General features: G+C 67.1%; 2 protein-coding genes across 4 annotated transcripts in view; one reads left to right on the forward strand and one right to left on the reverse strand.

The window, feature by feature from the left end:
• The first annotated feature begins 55 nt into the window (after positions 1 to 55).
• On the forward strand, positions 56 to 10,206 carry LOC107055388 (mitogen-activated protein kinase kinase kinase kinase 1-like). 3 transcript variants are annotated; one of them, XM_040655119.2, is made up of 32 exons: positions 56 to 845; positions 1,296 to 1,353; positions 1,669 to 1,759; positions 1,863 to 1,927; positions 2,022 to 2,077; positions 2,172 to 2,219; positions 2,342 to 2,384; positions 2,792 to 2,864; positions 2,963 to 3,094; positions 3,190 to 3,252; positions 3,342 to 3,423; positions 3,519 to 3,635; positions 4,029 to 4,107; positions 4,217 to 4,266; positions 4,374 to 4,432; positions 4,587 to 4,631; positions 4,718 to 4,741; positions 4,839 to 4,881; positions 4,979 to 5,156; positions 5,284 to 5,345; positions 5,444 to 5,528; positions 5,622 to 5,698; positions 5,799 to 5,859; positions 5,938 to 6,043; positions 6,492 to 6,550; positions 6,634 to 6,737; positions 7,462 to 7,639; positions 8,214 to 8,282; positions 9,519 to 9,599; positions 9,692 to 9,762; positions 9,861 to 9,916; positions 10,027 to 10,206. In XM_040655119.2, exons 1-32 carry the CDS (start codon positions 456 to 458, stop codon positions 10,094 to 10,096), a joined length of 2,775 nt encoding a protein of 924 aa, XP_040511053.2. In that variant the 5' UTR covers positions 56 to 455; the 3' UTR covers positions 10,097 to 10,206. The 3 variants fall into 3 exon arrangements, with proteins under 3 accessions (XP_040511053.2, XP_040511054.2, XP_046761036.1); XM_040655120.2 differs by having other exon boundaries at positions 4,842 to 4,881; positions 10,027 to 10,168; XM_046905080.1 differs by having other exon boundaries at positions 56 to 150; positions 10,027 to 10,168.
• Positions 10,207 to 10,263: 57 nt separating this feature from the next.
• Positions 10,264 to 20,787, reverse strand: part of LOC101748756 (ryanodine receptor 1-like) — a 70,827-nt gene continuing 60,303 nt past the window's right edge. The window contains 22 exon segments of the mRNA XM_040655096.1: positions 10,264 to 10,475; positions 10,717 to 10,768; positions 10,887 to 10,987; positions 11,095 to 11,159; positions 11,256 to 11,412; positions 11,918 to 12,052; positions 12,298 to 12,444; positions 12,849 to 12,909; positions 12,985 to 13,115; positions 13,232 to 13,274; positions 13,714 to 13,844; positions 14,225 to 14,479; positions 14,572 to 14,658; positions 14,753 to 14,921; positions 15,041 to 15,111; positions 15,346 to 16,503; positions 17,798 to 17,985; positions 18,095 to 18,176; positions 18,631 to 18,735; positions 19,856 to 19,984; positions 20,059 to 20,147; positions 20,405 to 20,485. Coding sequence (XP_040511030.1) covers positions 10,380 to 10,475; positions 10,717 to 10,768; positions 10,887 to 10,987; positions 11,095 to 11,159; positions 11,256 to 11,412; positions 11,918 to 12,052; positions 12,298 to 12,444; positions 12,849 to 12,909; positions 12,985 to 13,115; positions 13,232 to 13,274; positions 13,714 to 13,844; positions 14,225 to 14,479; positions 14,572 to 14,658; positions 14,753 to 14,921; positions 15,041 to 15,111; positions 15,346 to 16,503; positions 17,798 to 17,985; positions 18,095 to 18,176; positions 18,631 to 18,735; positions 19,856 to 19,984; positions 20,059 to 20,147; positions 20,405 to 20,485 — 3,533 coding nt within the window. The 3' untranslated portion in view covers positions 10,264 to 10,379.

Consider the following 20,787-nt stretch of genomic DNA (forward strand, 5'->3'; position numbering starts at 1 on the left):
GGCCACGCCCACCCGCCCGGGCCACGCCCACCGCTCGCGGCGCCCTCTTCCGGTCGTGGCGCGTGGCAGCGGACTGCGTGCGCCCGGTTGGGCCTGACACGGCCAAAATGAGCCAAAAAACGGGCCAAAAACGAGCCAAAATGGGCTAAAGTGAGGTTAAAGCGCACCCACATCCCGAAGGGGATTGAAATAAGAGCCACGGGGTCGGACTGGGCGGGAGGGGGGCGCAGCGGGCCCTGCTGGGCAGGGTGAGGCTTCCTGGGGTGGAGCAGGCCGCAGTGGGACAGATGGGAGTAAATGGGACAGAAGTGGGAGAAGGGGGGGGGTCACTCAGAGCCTTAATGGGAACATTCCAGAGCCGGACCGTGCCGTGCTGGGGCTGTGTGTGATCCTCTGGGGGCCCGCTGGGACTGACGGGGGTGAACGGGGCTGAGCTGAGGCCGGAGGGGGAGAAAATGGGGTCAAGGTCGTCGTGTGGCGCATTGGGCCGCACTGGGATCCCGTGGGGCCTGGCTGCTCCCCGCCCTCGCAACGCCTCGGTGGGGGTTCCCCTTCCCGCGCTGTGGTTTGGCACAGGGGGGCCCCCCCCGGATGCCCGGGTCCCCATGGGCTGTGCCTCAGTTTCCCCTTCCGCCGCGCTGCCTTGTGGGGAGCTGGGGGGTGGGGGGGGCCGCCAGCTCCGCGCCGCCGCTGCCGCCACCGCCGGCGTCGAGGGGGGGGCGTCACGGGGTGGGGGGGGCACCGCCATGGACCCCCGGCTGCTCCGCATCGCCGCCCGCGACCCCCAGGAAGACTTTGAGGTGCTGCAGCGCCTCGGGGGGGGCACCTATGGGGACGTCTTCAAGGTGACCGGGGCCCAAAAATCATGGAGGGGGGGGGGGGGGGGGGGGGGGGGGGGGCGGAATACACTGCGGCCTCCACACGTGGCCCCCGTGGGGCTCCCTGTTATGGGAGGGTGGCATCCCCATTCGGTGCTCTGGGGGGGAAGTTGTGTGAAATGGAGTCCCAATGCCTCCTAGTTCCTCCCCCCCCCAACCCCCCCGAGCTTCCCAGTTCCCCCCCAGGACTCTCAGTTCCCTCCCAGTCCTTCCTGATGGCATTTGTGTCCCCAAGGAGCCCCACCCTCACTTCTGCCGGAGCGTTCAGCCCTCTGCATCCTGTGATGGGGGCACTGGGGGGCACTGGGGGGTACTGGGGGTACTGGGAGGCACTGGGGTTACTGGGAGGTGCTGGAGCAGTAATGCGAGGTACCGGGGGCCCAGCACAGCCTTAACCCCCCCTTGGCTGTCCCCCAGGCCCGCAGCAAGGCCACCGGAGAGCTGGCTGCTATCAAGGTGGTCAAGATGGAAGCAGGTGAGGGGGGGGGCTCTAGACACACCCAAGGTCCTTAATGCCCCCCAGTATCCGCCCCCAGGATACTGTAGTACCTCCCTCAGGACCCCCAAAGCCCCCACGTATCCCCATACCTCTTTGTATCACTCCCCCCCCCCCCCCAGCTTCTCAACATTCCCCCCACATCCTTTAATACTTCCCGCTACTTCTCCACATCCCCACAGAACTCTTTAATACCTCTCAATACCCCATAACCCCCCCAGCATTCCCCAGGACCCCTTACTCCCCCCCAGGACCCCTTAACGTCCCCCCAATGTCCGTTATTCCCCCCCCAAGACGACGACTGCGCCACGATCCAGCAGGAGATCCTGATGATCCGCTCCTGCCAGCACCCCAACATCGTCGCCTACTTTGGCAGCTACAGCTGGTCAGTTCCGCCCCCCCCCTCCCCTCCCCCGGCCCCACAACCCCCCCAAAAACAAAACAAAGCCCTTTGGACCCCCTCCATTAACCCCTTCCTGCCCGTGCAGGTGCAACAAGCTGTGGATCTGCATGGAGCTGTGCGGTGGGGGCTCCCTGCAGGACATCTACAATGGTATGAGAGAACACGGAAATATATGAGGGCGGGGGGGGGGGGGGGGCAGCACCCTGAGACCCCTCCTCCCTCAACCTTACCCCTGTCCCCTCAGTGACCGGACCCCTCTCAGAGCCACAGATCGCATATGTGTGCAGGGAGACCCTGGAGGTGAGTGAGTGACCCCCTCCCATCGGCGGGGGGGGGGGTTTGGGGACCCCCCCAACTCTATACCAAGGGCTGATCCCCCCCCCTGTGCTCGCAGGGGTTGTCCTACCTGCACTGCCAGGGCAAGATCCACCGTGATATCAAGGTAAGGGGGACACAAATTGGAGGGGCTGGGGGGGGAGGGGGGTGCAAATGGGTGGAGAACAAAGTGGGGGGGGGGGGGAGGAGACAAATTAGGGGGTGTCTGACCCCATCCCATGGCTGCAGGGAGCCAACATCCTCATCAACGACAGCGGGGAGGTGAAGCTGGGTGAGTGCTGGGGGAGCAGCGGGGGCATAAAAGGGGACTGGGGGGGGGAAATGATGGAGCTGGGGGGGGGAAGTGTGGAATGGGGAGGAGGTAATAGGGCTGCAGGGATTGGGGGGAGCAGGTGGGGAACTGAGGGTCTCAGGGGCTGGGGAGCAATTGGGGAATTGGAGGGGAAATGGGGGAACGGGGGAGTGAGAGGGGACTGGGGGGGTTAAACGGGCTGGGGGGGCAGTGGGGAATGAAGGGGTGGAAATGGGGAACTGGGGGCTGCTGGGGGCATCGGGGTCCGGGATCATAAACGTATGGGTTTTGCCTCATCTGGGGGGGCAGTGGGGAGTTATGGGGGGGGGGGGCTGTGTTCAAGGGGGCTGCAGGACCCCATCCCTCTGCCCCCCTCCACTCCACAGCCGATTTTGGGATCGCAGCGCAGATCAGTGCCACCTTCGCCCGACGAATGTCCTTCATCGGCACCCCGTACTGGTAGGGGGGCTGCAGGGGGAGCCACGGGGGGGCCAGAGGGGTTCCATGGGGGGGTGGGGGGGGAGGTCCATCACTCACTGCCCCCCCCCCTCCCCCAGGATGGCCCCTGAGGTGGCGGCAGTGGAGCTGAAGGGGGGTTACAATGAGCTCTGCGATGTGTGGTCGGTGGGCATCACTGCGGTGGAGCTGGCGGAGCTGCAGCCCCCCCTGTTCGATGTACACCCCCTGAGGTGAGCCCCCCCCGGGCCCTCCCCAGCCCCCAGCAGTGAGGAGGGGGGGCTGCAATCGCACCCCTTCCTCCTCACACTCCCACCCCCCCCCGCAGAGTGCTCTTCCTGATGTCCAAAAGCGGGTACCAGCCCCCCAAGCTGAAGGACAAAGCCAAATGGTGAGTGTGGGGTGAGGGAGGGGGGGCACACAGCGGGGACCCCTCTCAGCCATGGGGCAGTGACCCCCCAACGTGACCCCCCCCTGCAGGACCCCCGCCTTCCACAACTTCGTCAAGGTGACGCTCACCAAGAACCCCAAAAAGCGGCCGAGCGCCACCAAAATGCTCAGCGTAAGGATCCCCCCCCCACCCCAAAGCCCCCCCTCAGGACCCCCGGCGTATCCCCATGGCCTCTCTTTCTAACCCCCCCCCCCCCCCCCCCTCAGCACCAGTTTGTGGCCCAGCCGGGGCTGAGCCGGACCCTCACCCTGGAGCTGCTGGAGAGGGTGCACGACCCCGAGAGGGGCCCGGGGGGCTGCGACCCCGATGAGGAGGAGCCCGAGGTGGGGAGTGGTTGTGGGGGGCAGTGGGGTGGGGGGGGGGGTGGGGGGGCTAAAAGCACTGGGAGAGACTGGGAGGCACTGAGGTGGGGGCTGGGGACCTGAGATCAGAGAATGGGAGGGCACGGGGGGGGGGGGGGTACTGGGTGGGAGGAGGGAATGGGGGGGGCTCTGGGAGGAATGGGGGGCACTGGGAGGGATGGGGGGGGCTGAGAATGTGGAATTGGGGGACTGAGGTGGGCGCTGGGGGGCACTGGGAGGAATGGGGGGCGTTGGGGGAAGCTGGGGCTTGGAATTGGGGGCTGGGGAGGGCGCTGGGTGGAACTGGGAGCACTGGGAGGAATGGGGGGGGCACTGGGAGGAAAGGGGGGGACGCCTCCTCGTCGCTCCTGGCAGCTGCCCCCCCCCGTACCCCGCCGGATCCACTCGACCCACCGCCCCCACCCCGGTGGGCGCTGCGACGCCGACCTGGAATGTACGTGAGCCCCCCCCCCTCAATGTCCTCATATCCCCAAAGACCCCCACGTGTTCCTCCCCCCCCCCGCCCCCCCATCCCATCCCCACACTGTCTGCTGTCCCCGCAGTGCACCCCCCCAGCAGAGCCCCGTGCTGGCGGAAGGAAGGCGACCTGGTGGTACGTGGGACCCCCGTGGGGACCGAGGGGGCTCCTGGGGGGGTGGGGTGGGGAGGGTGGGGGTCTCTGTGTGCGTCCCCCCCCTCCAACCCACCCCTGTCCCCCAGGTGCCATCAGCAAAGCCCAGCAGTGGCCGGAGGGGAGGGGGCTCCGAGGGCAGCACACGGTGAGGGGGGGACGTGGGGAGGGGGGTGGGGGGATGTGGGATGGGGACAGAGAATGTGGGGTGGGGGTGTGGGTTGGGGGGGGCGTGTGGGGGGGGCACGGGATGGAGGGGGGGCAGTGCTGTGGGGCACAGACTCACACCCCACTGCTTGCAGCGCTGATGCATCGGACTCGGAGAACGACTACGACGACGTTGACATGTAGGTGTCCCTGCCCCCCCCCCTCCCCCCCCCCCATCCCCACGTCCCCCACCCCGACCCCCCCTCACCCCTCTCTCCCCCCACAGACCGACCCGCTGTGACGCCAACAGGTTCGTTTGGGGACGCACCGCTCCCTGACCCCAATCCCCTCCCTTAAGGCCGGGACCCCCCGCGCCCCCCACTCTGCTCACAGCTGCGCTCTCCCAGCAGCACGCTGCCTGCCGACGTGCCCCCCCCGCTGCCCCCCAAGGTGAGAACCCCTCCATCCATGGGGCCGCGCTTCCCCCCCTCGTCCCCCCACCCCACAGCTGACCCCACGTTTCCCCACCTCCCCCGTCCCGTTACAGCCCAAGTTCCGCTCCGGCTCTGCCGAAGCCCCCCCCGAGGACCCCCTCCCACGGCTCCCGAGGAGGCAGTTCCTGGAGCAGCCGCCCCCCCCAGCCCTGGTGCGCTGCGCCAGCGGCCCCGTGGGGGGGCCGAGACCCCCACCTTCCACCCAGGGGACGGCGCTGTCTGCCAGTTCAGGTGGGACGGAGCATTTGGGGGGGGGGGGGGGGATGCACAGGGACACGGTGGGGACACCTCGTGCCCCCCACGCCCAATCCTACTGCCCTCCCCAAACTGACTGCCCCCCCCCGGACCCCCACCCCAGACCCCATGCTGTACAGCGACGACCGTCCCCTGCTGCCCCCCAAGATGGAGAAGAGCCGGAAGGTGAGAATTGTCCCCCCCAGTGTCCCCCCGCATTGTCATCGTCCCCCCCATCCCCGCTGTTCTCTCACCCCCCTGTCCCCCCCCTGTCCCCCCCCCAGGACAGATCTCTGTTCAGGAAGGTGTTTGATGGGTGTCCCCTGCATGTGACAGCCGCCGCCACCTGGACGCACCCCGGCACCCAAGGTGGGGCTGGGGGGATGGGGAGGGGGCGTGGGGTCACACTGGAGCGATGTGGGGGGACAGTGGGGCCATTCTCCTGACCCCCCCCCCCCACAGACCCCCACCTCATTCTGGGTGCCGAGGAGGGGATCTTCACCCTGAACCAGAGCGAGCGCGAGGCCACGCTAGAGCTGGTGGGTCCGGGGGGTGTGGGGGGGTCTGGGGGACATGGGGGGCAGACGTGGGGGGGGGGGTCTCACCTTCTGCCCTGACACCCCCACCCCTCTCCTCCAGCTCTACCACAGCCGCACCTCCTGGCTTTATGTCATTGGGAACGTCCTCATGTCGGTGTCGGGTGAGTTTTGGGGTGCGGGGGGGGGATGTAGGGTGGGGGTCCCGCTGACCGCTGACCCACCCCCCCCCCGCCCCATAGGGAAGACCCCCCAGCTGTACTCGCACGGTCTGCTGGGCCTCTACGAGCAGAGCCGGAGGGAACAGCGCCCCGGGGGGCACCTCTCCCCCCACCGCCTGCTGCCCAGGTATGGGACCCCCCCAGACTGCCCCAATCCCCCACACCGGGATCCTGGGGGGACCCCCACCCTGACACCCACAACCCCGCAGTCCCTGAGCTCCCAACCCCCACTCCCGGAGGGGCACTCACCCCAAATTGCCGCAATTCTGAGCCCCCACCCCTTACTGGGATGGGACCCCACCCCAAAGTCCCTCAGTGCCCGACCCCCCAATCCCTGACCCTGGGGGGACCCCAACCCCAAACCCCAACACCTCCCGGACCCCCAGACCCTCATCTTTCTGCACGAGCACTGGTGAGGACCCCAACCCCCATAACTCAGCCCTGGGGGTGACCCCAACCGCGGGGTGCTCCCCCCCACCCCCACCTTAAACCTTTGGGGCAAACAGTGGGATGGGGGGTGGGGGTCCAGGTGGGAAATGGGGGTACCCCATTGCCCCCCCCCCCCAATCCCGCAGGAAGAACGTCACCTCCACCAAAATCCCCGACACCAAAGGCTGCCGGACGTGCTGCGTGGGTGAGCACGGAGTGGGAGGGGGGGATGGGGGGTACGGGGGGGGGTGGGGGGGGGCACAGGTGTCAGCGTCCCCCCCTCCCCAGCCCGCAACGCACACACGGGGTGCCATTACCTGTGCGGGGCGCTGGATGCCGGCGTGGTGCTGCTGCAGTGGTATGAGCCCATGCAGAAGTTCCTGCTCGTTAAGGTAGGGCCACCGCGGCCATGAGTGTCCCCACGGTCCCTCTGACACCCCCCCCGTGCCACCCCCCCCCCCCCCCCCCGTGTCCCAGCACCCCGTATCCCTCCCACCCCAGCCTGGTCCTCGTTGCCGTCCCCCCACCCACACACCCTCGGTTGCCACCATGTGGTGTGTGTCCCCCCATGTCACATCTATCTTTGGGTTCCCCCCATGTCACATCTTTGGGTACCCCCCACTCCTTGTCCCCACGTCCCCATATCCCTGTGGTGGGTCCCCGTAGTGAGCCCACGTATCCCCATGGAGAGTCCCCACGTCCCTGTGGTCAGTCCCCACGTCCCCCACATCCCCACAACCCTATGGAGGGTCCCCACATCCCCATGGGGTTCCCCACATCCCCTTGTCCCCATGATGGGTCCCCACGTCCCCCACATTCCCACAACCCTATGGAGGGTCCCCACATCCCCATGGGGTTCCCCACATCCCCTTGTCCCCGTGATGGATCCCCACAACCCCGTGATGGGTCCCCACATCCCCACAACCCCATGGAGGCTCCCCACGTCCCCACATCCCCACGGAGGGTCCCCACATCCCCATGGGGGTCCCCACATCCCCTTGTCCCCGTGATGGATCCCGCAACCCCGTGATGGGTCCCCACAACCCCATGGAGGCTTCCCACGTCCCCACAACCCCACGGAGGGTCCCCACATCCCCCCACCCCCCATCCCCGCAGCACTTTGACTTCCCGCTGCCGTCACCGCTGCGCGTCTTTGAGATGCTGGTGAGCCCCATGGAGGAGTACCCCAGTGTCTGCATCGGGGTCAGCCCCGGCCCCTCGCCCGCCCGCCCCGTCCTCTTCCACACCATCAACCTCAACTCCCTCAGCTCCTGGTTCACCCGCGCCGGCACCGGTGAGTGTGGGGGCAGTGGGGGGCGTGGGGTCATCGGGGGGCGTGGGGCTAATTGGGGGTGTCGGGTTAATTGGGGGATGCGGGGGTAACTGGGGGATGTGGGGTCATCGGGGGTGTTGGGTTAATTGGGGGTGTTGGATTAATTGGGTGATGTGGGCTTAATTGGGGGATTTGGGGTCATCGGGGATGTGGGGTTAATTGTGGGTGTGGGGTCATTGAGGGATGTGGGGCCATTGGGGGGTGTGGGGTGCTCCATGGGGACCCATCATGGGGATGTAGGAATCCACCATGGGGACATGAGTCCCACCATGGGGTTGTGGGGACACGGGGACCCCCACGGGGATGCGGGGACCCCCATGAGGACGTGGGGACCCCCATGAGGATGTGGGAACGTGGGGACCCATCATGGGGACACGGGGACCCTCCACGGGGTTGTGGGGACACGGGGAACCCCCATGGGGATGTGGGGACCCACCATGGGGACAGAGGGATGTGGGGACACAGAGACCCACCAACGGGGACCCTTTGGGGTCTGCCCCACCCCCCCGACCCCCCGACCTCCACCCTCCGGCAGAGCCGTCGTGCCCCGGCCCTGTGCAGGTGACGCAGTTGGACAGCGAAACGGTGCTGGTGCTGCTGGACCGTGAGTCAGTCCGTCCGTCTGTCCGTCCGTCTGTCCGTCCGTCTGTCCGTGTGGCTGTGAGTCCGCCCAACCCCTGTGCCCGCCCGCCCACCCACCCACATCCCCACGTGTCCCTCCGTCCATCCGTGCGCCCCTCTGCACCCTGCCTGTCCGTGCGTCCGTCTGTCCACCCCCCAACCCCCCCCCCCCCACACACCCACCTGTCCATCTGTCCGTCTGTCCACCCCCCCCAACCCCCCTCCCCCCCCACACACACACTCACCTGTCTGTCCACCCCCCCAACCCCCCCTCCCCCCCCCCACACCCACCTGTCCATCTGTCCATCCGTCCGTCTGTCCACCCCCCCAACTCCCCCTCCCCCCCCCCACACACCCACCTGTCCATCCGTCCGTCTGTCAACCCCCCAACCCCCCCTCCCGCCCCCTCCACACCCACCTGTCCGTCCGTCCGTCTGTCCGTCTGTCCACCCCCCTCCCCCTCCCCCACACACACCCACCTGTCTGTCCATCTGTCTGTCCACCCCCCCAACCCCCCTCCCCCCCCACACACACACTCACCTGTCTGTCCACCCCCCCAACCCCCCCCCCCACACCCACCTGTCCATCTGTCCATCTGTCCGTCCGTCCGTCTGTCCACCCCCCAACCCCCCTACTCCCCCCCCCCACACACCCACCTGTCTGTCCGTCCGTCTGTCCACCCCCCAACCGCCCCTACACACACACCCACCTGTCCGTCTGTCTGTGTGTCCACCCCCAACCTCCCCCCCCACACCCACCTGTCCATCCGTCCGTCTGTCCACCCCCTCAACCCCCCCCTCCCCCTCCCCCCACACCCACCTGTCCATCTGTCCGTCTGTCCACCCCCCTCCCCCCCGCCACACACACCCACCTGTCTGTCTGTCCGTCTGTCCACCCCCCCAACTCCCCCTCCCCCCCCCCCCACACCCACCTGTCTGTCCATCCGTCTGTCCACCCCCGCAACCCCCCCTCCCCCCCCCCCCCACACCCACCTGTCCATCTGTCCATCTGTCCATCTGTCCGTCTGTCCAACCCCCCCTCCCCCCCCCCACACCCACCTGTCCGTCCATCCGTCTGTCCACCCCCCAACCCCCCCTCCCCCCCCCACACACCCACCTGTCTGTCTGTCCGTCTGTCCGTCTGTCCACCCCCCAACTCCCCCTCCCCCCCCCCCCACACCCACCTGTCCATCGGTCCGTCCGTCCGTCCGTCCCCGCAGGCAGTGTGAAGGTGGTCACCCTGCAGGGAGCCCCAGCGCGGCACCCCGACGTCGCCTTCGATGTGGACGTGGAGTCCGTGGGTACGTTTTGGAGGGGGGGGGGGGGAATGGGGCTCAATCTGGGGGGGGCTCCGGGGGTCTTAACCCCACTTCGTGCCTTTGTGCCCCCCCAGCGCTGTCCCGCAGCCGCATTCAGGCCTTCTGGCGCCACGGGGTGCAGGTGCTCCAGATGGGCTCCGTGCAGGTGAGGGCCCCCCAAAACCCCCCCCCATCCGCCCCCCATCCGCCCCCCAAGTGCTGGGGGGACCCCGACCCCACGCCCACCCCCCCATTCCCCCACAGCTGATGGAGGAGCTGCGGGATCAGCGCTGGACCTTCCGCCTGCTCAGCTCCCAAAGGTACCCCCTGGAAGGACCGAGGGGGTGTGTGTGGGGGGGGGGGGTCCTGCCTTGTGCCCCCCCCCATCCCTGACTCCCCCCTTTCCCCCCCAAATTTGTGCCCCCCCCAGCACTGTGGTCCTGGAGACGCGTCCCACCGACGAGCCCAACGCTCCCAGCAACATCTACATCCAGGATTGACCCCCCCCCCAACCCCCCACGACCCCCCCCCCCAACTTTACCATCGATTGTAATTATTTGTACCCCAAAAGTGAGAAAAAAAAAAAAAGAAAAAACAACAACAAAAAAAACACCGCCCCCCCCTCCCCCCCCCCCCCCATGGGGTTAAAAATCACTGCGTCCGCACATTGGGGGGGTGAATGGTTTATTGAGGCGGAGCGGCCCCCCCCCGGTATGAAGGCACTTTGAGGTTGGGGGTGAGAATCTGGGGGGGGTCCGGGGGGGTCCTAAAGGCGGGGGGGGGTCAGCCCAGCTGGTCCTCGTACTGCTTGCGGAAGCAGTCGCCGGCGGGGAAGAAGTCCCAGCAGCGCTCCTGGTACATCTTCCATACGTAGGACTCCTGGGGGGGGCCGGGGGGGGGGGGGCGGAGAGTGAGCAGCCCCCCCGTGTGGGGGGAACACAGAGCCCCACTTTGTGTGACCCCCCCAACCCCACACCAATCCGGCATCGTTGCCCCCCCACCCCCATCTCCTATGAGCGCCCCGTCCGTGTCCCATAGGTGCCCCCCCCCCACCCCACATAAACCCCCCCCACATAACTCCCCCCCCCCACATAACCCCCCCAACCCCCCCCCCACCCACCTGCCCCGTGTGCTCCGTCTCATCCTTATTGATCAGATACATCAAGAAGAACCTTTGGGGGGAAGGGGGGAGGGGGGGGGGGAGGGGGGAACACAGCGGTTAGGGGGGGGTCAGGTGCCCCCCCCCCCCCCGGCCCCGTGGCCCCCCCACCCCACAGCCCCCGGCCCCACATGTAGTTCGCCAGGTTGTGCTCCTCCAACGTGTGGGTCTCGAAGCCGTGGGGCGTCGTGTCGAAGTAATCACTGCCGATGCCGCAGATGAAGCACTTCGTCTGGGGGAGGGGAGGGGAGGGGAGGGGAGGGGGGGGGGTCAGGGATCTGGGGACCCCCCCCCAAGAATAATGGGGCTGACGGGGATTGGGCCCCCCCAAAGACGCACCTCCATGTCCTCCTTCACCTGCTCCTGCTGGTCCCGCAGCTCCCCGAATGCGTCGATGATCAGACCTGGGGGGCACGAAGGGGGGGTCACCGCTGCCCCCCCTCCCTCCCCGACCGCAGACTCCCCACCCCCCCCCACGGCCCCCCCCCCACGGCCCCCACCTTGGATGATGGCCAGCAGGATGACGATGACGAAGAAGAAGAAGGTGATGTCGAAGACGACGCGGTACAGCTCGTATTCATCCCCCGCCGGGTCCTCGATTTCGTCCCCGATGCCCCCCCCGGCGCGGACCCCCACGTACATATGGAACAGGTAGCACTGGGGGGGGGCGGGGGGGGGGGGTCAGTGCCGTTGAGACGTTCCCCAGACCCTCCTGACAGCCCCAAGGGACCCCCGCAGCCATCCCAGAGAGCCCCAGGACCCCACGGATGTCCCCAAGCCCCAGGACCCCCACCGTCCTCCCCAAGGACCCCCCCGATGTCCCCATGATCCCCACAACTGCCTCGAGAGACCCCCAGGGCCCCCCCACATCAGCCCAGCGACCTCTGAAGAACCCCACAGACATCCCAAAGCCCCCCCAGCGGACCGCAGGGACCCCCAGGAGCCCCCCAGCTGCCCCCAGGACCCCCACTATCCCCCCCAGAACCCCCCCGATGTCCCCAAGATCCCCAATACTGCCCCCGAGAGAACCCAGACCCCCCCCCAGGGCCCCCAGAACGACCCATCCACCTCCCAAAAACCCCACAGATGTCCCCCAGGACAACCCCAGACGTCCCCCCCCGAGGGATCCCAGAGCCCCCCAGGACCCCCCCCCTCCCCCCACCGTCATCATGTCGTCGCATTTCATGTCGGGCTCATCCTCATCCTCGCTCTTATTGTAGAACTTCCGGAAGAAGTTGAAGGCCACGACGGTGTAAAGATAGACGACGACGGCCAGCAGCCCCACGGTCATGGCCAGCTGTGGGGCAGAGCCGCTCGTGGGGTCCCACAGCATCGCGGGGGGGTCCCACAGCCCCCACACCCCGCAGCCCCCACCCCACTGCCCGCAATGGGACCGTGGGACCTTCACCAACGTGAGCTGGGGGTCACCGATGGGGTGAGACCCCCCTCCACCCCCCTCCAGGATGATGCGATGGACCCCTACAGCCCCGCCCCATAGCCCCCCCCCCCCGGCCCCCCCACAGCCCCCCCCCGGCCCCCCACCTGCTTCCCGTTGTGGGTGACGGAGGACAGAATGGTGCGCAGCGTCTTCACCCCCATGGCAATGTCCAGGAGGTGCGCGGCGAAGAAGAAGTTGTTGTAGTGGCCCAGGAGGGACATGGCCATATACCACGTCAGGTATAGGAACGACTGCGGGGACAGCGGGGTCACCCCCAGCCCCACACAGACCCCCACGGCTGGGGTGAGGTGTGGGGGCAGCAGGGGGTCGTGTGGGGTCACCCCCTGCCCCATAACCCGGCAATGTGATCCCATCTCCCGTGAAGATGATGGGGATGTGGGGTCAGTGAAGACAGTGGGGTCAATAGGGACAGTGGGGATGTGGGGTCCATGGGGTCGATGGGGATGTGGGGTCAGCAGAGATTTGGGGTCACTCCCTGCCCCACAACCCCAGCGCTGTGACCCCATCCCCCATGAAGATAATGGGAATGGGGGCAGTGGGGATAGTGGGGTCAGAGGGACCAGTGGGGACAGGGGGGATATGGGGTCAGCAGAGATTTGGGGTCCCGCCCGACCCCACAGCCGCCCCCACTCACGTTATCAGTGAAGATGACCCCAAACTTCCAGATCTGATAGCGGATATCGATAGAGGTGATCCTACGGGGGGCACACGGTGAGCTGTGGGGTCCCCCGGCCGCTATGGGGCCGCACCCCATGGCCACGCAGACCCACCAGGTGAGCACGGAGTTGTCGGGGGGGGGCTTCCTCTCCCCCCGCGCCCCGATCTCGAGGCTGGAGAGTTCCATCCCCAGCAGCTCCGCGATGCGCTCACGGCCATAAATGTCCCCATATTTCTCCAACACCTTCAGGGGGAACACGGGGAGAGGGGGGGGGGAGGGGGGGCGCTGTGGGGTGAGGGCTGTGGGGCAAAGACCCCCCAGTCCTATAGGGCCAGGTTGGAGCAGGACCCCTCCATCACCTTTCTCTTGACGAACTTGTCCCAGTAATTGCTGGGGAAGGACCTGGGGGGGGGGGGGGGGGAAGGAACGCAATGGGGTGAGGGGGGTCCATAAGGCTCTGGCCTCATAGGGACCCCATATCCCCCACGCTGCATACTGAGCACCGAGTGGTCTCATATCCCTCCACCCCTATAAGGACCCCATGGGATCCCATATCCCCCCCAACCTTATAAGAACCCCATATCCCTGCAGCCCTGTAAGGGCCCCATAGGACCTCATAGGACGCCATACTGCCCCAACCCTATAAGAACCCCATAAGAGATCCTATTGCCCCCAGCCCTATAAGGACCCCATAATCTCATACTATGTATCCCCCACCAGGTGGTCCCCCCACCCCACCATCCCCCGGCCCTATAGGGACCCCCCAGGACCCCACCGCCCCCCAGCCCTATAGGGACCCCCCAGGACCCCACCGCCCCCCGGCCCTATAGGGACGCCGTACTGTGCGTTCAGGACCAGGCGGTCCCACTGCCCCTTCACGTCGTCGTCGGGCGGCTGCTCGGTGATGTACAGCCCCGAGAACTCCAGGCGCCGCGCCACCTCCTTCTCCCGCTTAAAGATCACCAGGGGGATCTGGGGGGGGGGGGTCAGGGGTCACGGCGGGGTCACGGCGAGGTCACGTCGGGGTCACGGGGTCCGCGGGGATTCGGGGTCAATGGGAACGTGGGGGCAGTGGAGGCGATCATTGGGGTCAGCGATCCCAATGGGGCCAGGAGTGGGCGTGGCCAAGGGGAGGGGGCGTGGTCACGGGAGGCGTGGCCGAATAGCAGAGCCAATGCGCGGGGGGGACACAGGAGTGGGCGTGGTCAGGGATGATCAAGAGGCGTGGCCGAGAAAGGGGGCGTGGCCAGGAAAGGGGGCGTGGCATAGGAACGCCGGCTCGGGATGAGGGCTGCGCGGGGGGCTTCGGGGGGCTGTGGGGGGTTATGGGGGGGCTGCGGGGCGGGGCTCACCTTGAGGCAGTTGTAGCCGATGATGCAGAGGAACGCCACGATGGTGTGCGCCACCGCCAGGGCGCGCAGGGCGGGCTGCATGTAGCCCGTGCTCTCCTCCAGGCAGTAATAGACCACGCTCGGCTCCTCCGCCCCCTCCCCGCCGTCGCCGTCGCCGTCGCCGCCGTCCCCGAAGTCCCCGATGCCGTCCAACACCGCCGCCATCCCCGACCCCTCCACCTCCGCCTCCTCCATTCCCGGCGGCCGCTCCGACACCTACGGGGGGCTCTGGGTGGGCTCCGGACCCGCAGCCCCCCACGCGGCCCCCCCCCGACCCCCCCCCCCCCAGCCCAGCCCGAGGCTCAGACCTTATAGAAGAGGAGGATGAAGTTGATGGCGAAGGCGAGGAAGAGCGCCAGGAAGCGGAGGTTGTAGAAGTTGCGGGAGAGGTAATTCTGGGGGGGGGGAATACAGACAGCGTCACCCCACGGATGCCCCCAGAGCCCCCCCAGGACCCCCCCCCCCTCAGCGCCCCCCGTATATCCGTACCAGGAACTTCACCCTCTGCACCTCCAACTCCGTCCAGAACTCGAAGGCCCCTTCGGGCGGGGGGGGCTCCTTACGCTCCCGGGGGGGCGGCGCCTTCTGCTGCTTTTCGGGGGTCTCCACCTCGGGACCCCCCTCTGCGCCCCCATCGCCCTTCTCCCCGTTCTCCGTACTGCAGTCGGGGCAACGTATGGGGTCAGGGCTGGAGTCAGGGACAGCCCCCAACCCACAGCCCCCAACCCACAGCTCCAATGGGGCCGTGGCCCCCCCTTTCCCCCCCCCCAGACTCACTCGGCCTTTTCGGTCTCGGCCGCCGCCTCCTCCTCCTTCTGCGGTTCCTCCACCACCTCCTTCCCATCTTCCTGCGGGGGGTAAATGGGGGGGGGGGTCTCAGAGCAGCCCTCCCCCCCAAAAAGAACACCCATGGGAACGGCCGCCCCCCCAATTCCGGGGTTCCGTCCCCTGCCACCCCCCCCCTTACAGGGCCCCCAAAATCCCACCCCACAAAAGGTCTCTGCAGAACCCCCCCCCCCCTTTCCTCATTCGGACCCCCCCCAACCCCCCCGGCCCCATAGCCTGCCCGCGCCCCCCCTTACCCCGATCTTCCTCCGCAGGATGGGGGTCCCCTCGGGGGTGGGCGGTTCGGCTCCGGGGGGTTCCCCGATGTCCCCCAGACCTCCGGGTGCGTCGGGGGGGGCCATGCGGTAGTGCCCCACGTCCTTCCGCCCCCCGAAGGCCGCCGGGGGGGCCGCGACCACCACCGCCGCTCCTTCCTCCTCCTCCTCCTCCTCGCTGCTCTGCGGCCGCTCTGCGGGGGGGGGGCTCTCCTCCTGCCCCTCCTCACCCCCCGGCGCCCCCTCCCCACTCGGGGCCCCCCCGGCCTCTCCGCCCCCCACGGCGTCCTGCGTGGGGTCGGGCATGCTCCCCAGCAGCTCCGCCAAGCCCAACTTCTGCGCCCCCTCCACCAACCCCCCCCCGAAGAGCACCACCCACAGCACGCAGCCCACCGCCCGCACCGCCCCGTACGCCCCCGTCAGCCCCCCGACCGCCGCCCTCCACACGGCCGCCCCGAGGTCCCACAGCAGCTCCCTGCCCCCCTTCCTCCTCATCCTCCTGATCCTCCTCCTCCACAGCTGGGGGGACCCCACGGCGCGCCGCAGCCCCCCCAGCATCTCCCCGAAGGCCGAGGCCGGCTCTGCGGGCGGGGGGCCGCCCCCCGCCTCGGGGGTCTCCTCCTCCTCCTCCTCGTCGCCCTCCCCCCCCTCCCTCGCCCCCTCCTCCTCGGAGAGCCGCGAGGCGATCTGCATCTCGAAGATGGTGTCCTCGCAGAAGCTGACGAACAGCTCCATCTTCTCCGCCTCCCCCCCCTCGTTGACCACGTCGAAGATGAACTGCCGCTTCGACTCCTTCACCTGCGGCATCTCCCACTGCGCCTTGTTGGCGGCGCTGATCTCGAAGTAGAGCCGCTCGATGCGCCGCGCCGCCCCCATGATCTCAATGCGGCCCAGGAAGGGGCGGAAGTACTCGAGGATGCTGGCAGCCTGCTCCAGGAAGGTGCGCAGCCGCTGGTCGTGGGGGACGTGCTCGGCCAGGTTGGTCAGCAGCACCGCCACGTTGAAGCCGATGTCGCGCGCCGGCTCCTGGAAGCGCCCGGCGAACGCCTCCACGTCGATCATCTCGTTCTCGTCCGCCTCCGAGCAGGACAGGAGGAACTGCACCTCGGACGGCTCGTACTGCTTCTGGCTGTCCATGGCCTGCGTGGGGTTGGGGGGGGGGGGAAGGGACAAGATGGGTGTGAGAGCGGACAACCCGATGGGAACCGTCGGCCCGTCCCCTTCATGCGGTCATCGAGGTTGGGAGAGACCTCCAAGAGCATCCAACCCAACCCCAACCATCAGCCCATCCCATCATACAGTCATCGAGGTTGGAAAAGAGCTCCAAGATCACTGAGTCCAATCCCAACCATCAGCCCATCCCCATCATACAGACATCAAGGTTGGAAGAGACCTCCAAGGGTGTCCGACCCAATGGGAACCGTTGGCCCGTCCCCTTCATGCAGTCATCGAGGTTGGGAGAGACCTCCAAGGGCGTCCAACCCAATGGGAACTGTCAGCCCATCCCATCATGCAGTCATGGAGGTTGGGAGAGACCTCCAAAAGCATCCAACCCAATGGGAACTGTTGGCCCGTCCCCTTCATGCGGTCATCGAGGTTGGGAGAGACCTCCAAGAGCGTCCAACCCAACCCCAACCATCAGCCCATCCCATCATGCAGTCGTCGAGGTTGGAAGAGACCTCCAAGAGCATCCAGTCCAATGGGAACCGTCAGCCCATCCCCATCATACAGTCATCAAAGTTGGAAGAGACCTCCAAGAGCATCCAACCCAATCCCAACCATCAGCCCATCCCCATCATACAGTCATCGAGGTTGGAAAAGAGCTCCAAGATCACTGAGTCCAATCCCAACCATCAGCCCATCCCATCATACAGACATCAAGGTTGGAAGAGACCTCCAAGGGTGTCCAACCCAATGGGAACCGTTGGCCCGTCCCCTTCATGCAGTCATCGAGGTTGGGAGAGACCTCCAAGAGCGTCCCACCCAACCCCAACCGACAGCCCATCCCATCATGCAGTCATCGAGGTTGGGAGAGACCTCCAAGAGCATCCAACCCAATGGGAACCGTCAGCCCATCCCATCATACAGTCACAGAGGTTGGAGGAGACCTCCAAGAGCGTCCCACCCAACCCCAACCATCACCCATCCCCATCATACAGACATGAAGGTGGGAAAAGAGCCCTGAGATCACCACGTCCAACCACCCCCCCATCCTCACTCATCACAGAGATCTCCGTGAGCGTCCAACCCAACCCCATCCACCCCCCATCCCCATCTCAGGGTCACCTCCATACCATCCACCCCCACCCAACCCACCGCCCCCCTCCCCGGGCGCCCCATCAGCCCCCGAACCCCTCAAGGGGTGTTGGATGGGGACTCCACCGCTGCCCCCACTTTCACGCATCGCCGCTCTTTGGGGAAGAAACCCCCCCACCTTCTGGAAGTCCTTTTTGGAGATGAGCCCCCGCGGGTCGGTCACGTAATCGCGGAAGGCGTCGGAGGCCACGATGTCGCGCAGCTTCAGGAACATGTCGAAGAACTTCAGGATCATGGTGACGTTGCTGGACGACTCCACCAGCATGTCCACCATCTGCCGCGCGATCGTCCCGTTCACCACATTGCCTGGGGGGGGGGGGGGGGGGGGGGATGCGATGTCAGACCCCCGTCCCCAATGGGTGGGGGACACCCGGGTGGCACCGCGGACCCCCCCCCCGACGCCGTCGGGATGCACCTTCCAGCAGGGACAGCAGCATCACCACCATGTCCTTCTGCAGGTCCAGCAGCTCCTTCAGCAGCCCGATCTGGCTGGAGTCCTGGGGGGGGGGGGGAGGCACGGTGAGCTCTGGGGCAGTGCTACCCCCCCACCCCCCCACCCCAGACAGCCGTGACCCCTGAGCCGGGGGGGGGCAAAGCCAGAGCCGGGACCACTCCTCATAGCACAAAGGTGGGTGGGTAGGTTGGTTTGGGGCTGGGATGGGGGGCACCGAGCTGGGGAGGGGGTGTTAGCGAGGCCATGCAGAGCTCAAGGTTGGGTGGGGGGGGCGGGGGGGGGTCCTTACGCCGTTCCTGGGTCCCGGCGTCCGACCCATCTGGCAGCGGTGGGACGGAAACTTCCATCAGAGCGCGGACCCCCAAATTGGGGGTGGCGGATGGGCAATGGGGGTTGGGGGGAGGGCAGGGGGAGACACTGCAGGGGACCCCTCCCCCATGGGGACAGCGGGTTAGTGTGGGGGGTTTGGGGTCGCAGCGCCCCCCCCAGGCGCCCACCTGTGCCAACTTCTTCATCATGTGCGCAAAGACGTGCAGGAATCCGACCACGGCGTCCCACAGGCGGCTGTGAGCCAGGCTCTGCTGGTTCCCCGTGCACGGACCCTGCGGGTGGGGGGCGATGGCACCACGGCTCTGCGGCCGGCGGGGACCCCCAGGGGAGGGGGCACTGCTGGGGACACCCGGGAGCAGAGGAGCCTTTGGAGATCAGCGCCTTGGGGGCACCCGGGGACGTTGGGATCCCTCGGAAATGGGGACCTTGGGGACACCCCAAGACACAGAGGGACACTGAAGGACGAGGGGACCTTGGGGACATCCAGGGGCATCAGAGCCCTTTGGAGATCGGGGCCTTGGGGACATCCAGGGACGTTGGGATCCATTGGATAGGGGGACCTTGGGGACACCCCAAGACAGAGGGACACGGGGGGGACCTTGGGGACATCCAAGGACATCAGAGCCCTTTGCAGATGAGGACCTTGGGGGCACCCAGGGATGTTGGGATCCCTCGGAAATGGGGACCTTGGGGACACCCCAAGACACAGAGGGACACTGAAGGACAGGGGGACCTCGGGGACATCCAGGGGTATCAGAACCCTTTGGAGATCGGGGCCTTGGGGGCACCCAGGGATGTTGGGATCCCTCGGAAATGGGGACCTTGGGGACACCCCAAGACACAGAGGGACACCAGGGGATGGGGAGACCTCGGGATCTGTTGGATATGGGGACTTTGGGGACACCCTGGGACAGAGGGACCTCGGGGACATCCAAGGACATCAGAGCCCTTTGCAGATGAGGACCTTGGGGACATCCAGGGACGTTGGGATCCCTCGGAAATGGGGACCTTGGGACACCCCATGACACAGAGGGACACCAGGGGACGGGGGGACCTCGGGGACACCCAGGGGCATCAGAGCCCTTTGGAGATCGGGGCCTTGGGGACATCCAGGGACGTTGGGATCCATTGGATAGGGGGACCGTGGGGACACCCCAAGACAGAGGGACACGGGGGGGACCTTGGGGACATCCAAGGACATCAGAGCCCTTTGCAGATGAGGACCTTGGGGGCACCCAGGGATGTTGGGATCCCTCGGAAATGGGGACCTTGGGGACACCCCAAGACACAGAAGGACATGGGGGGGATGGGGGGACCTCGGGGACACCCAGGGGCATCAGAGCCCTTTGGAGATCGGAGCCTCGGGGCCCCCCGGGGCCGCCGCCCCCTCACCTGGATGTACTCGGTGAGGCTGTTGAAGACCTGCTTGGCCACAGCCATGGCCTTGGAGAAGTTGCGCTTTCCCTGCTCGTCGATGACGTCCTTCCCCGAATAGTACCAATAGAAATCGCTGATGGACTCCTATGGGGCCGGGACGTCAGTGGGGTGGGTGTGGGGACGTGGGGGGGGGGGGGGGGGTTGGGGGTCCGACCCACCTGCAGGCGCAGCAGGTAATCCACGGTGCAGATGATGATGTTGATGGTGGTGGTGTTGCCCGTCTGCGTGCGGAGGTAGTTCTGGAAGTCTGGGGGGGACGTTGGGGTCAGGACGGGGGGGCACAACCCCATGGCCGCCCCATATGGCCCCGTGGCTGCCCCGTATGGCCCCGTGGCTGTCCTATATGGCCCCACAGCTGCCCTATATGGCCCCACAGCTGCCCCAAATGGCCCCATGGCCATCCCATATGGCCTTGTGGCTGCCCCATACGGCCCCGTGGCCACCCCGTATGGCCCCACGGCCACCCATATGTCCCCATGGCCGCCCCACATGATGTCCCCGTACCGTTGTTGTGCCCCTCGCACAGCAGCTGCAGCAGCCGGAACAGATCCTGCGTGAACTCATCGTCCGACATCACCTTCTCCCCTGGGGGGTGTGGGGGATGTGGGGGTTATGGGGGCTATGGGGGGATATGGGGCGATATGGGGACGGTGTCACACAGGGGGGACACGGGGACGGGGGGTGGGCGTGAGGACAATGCGAGGTGGCAGCAATGGGGGGCGTGGGGACACCCCGAGTGGCACAGGGCCACCCCATAGGGACACCCCACAGCGACACGGGGACACCATAGGATGACAGAGGGACCCCCAGGGTGACGCCCCGGGGGGGCAGTGGGGTTAGCACGGGGTTGGGGACAAGCGGGGATGGACATGCAGGGGACACCGGAG

Source organism: Gallus gallus, chromosome 38 (genome assembly GCF_016699485.2).
Source record: "Gallus gallus isolate bGalGal1 chromosome 38, bGalGal1.mat.broiler.GRCg7b, whole genome shotgun sequence".
NCBI lineage: Eukaryota > Metazoa > Chordata > Aves > Galliformes > Phasianidae > Gallus > Gallus gallus.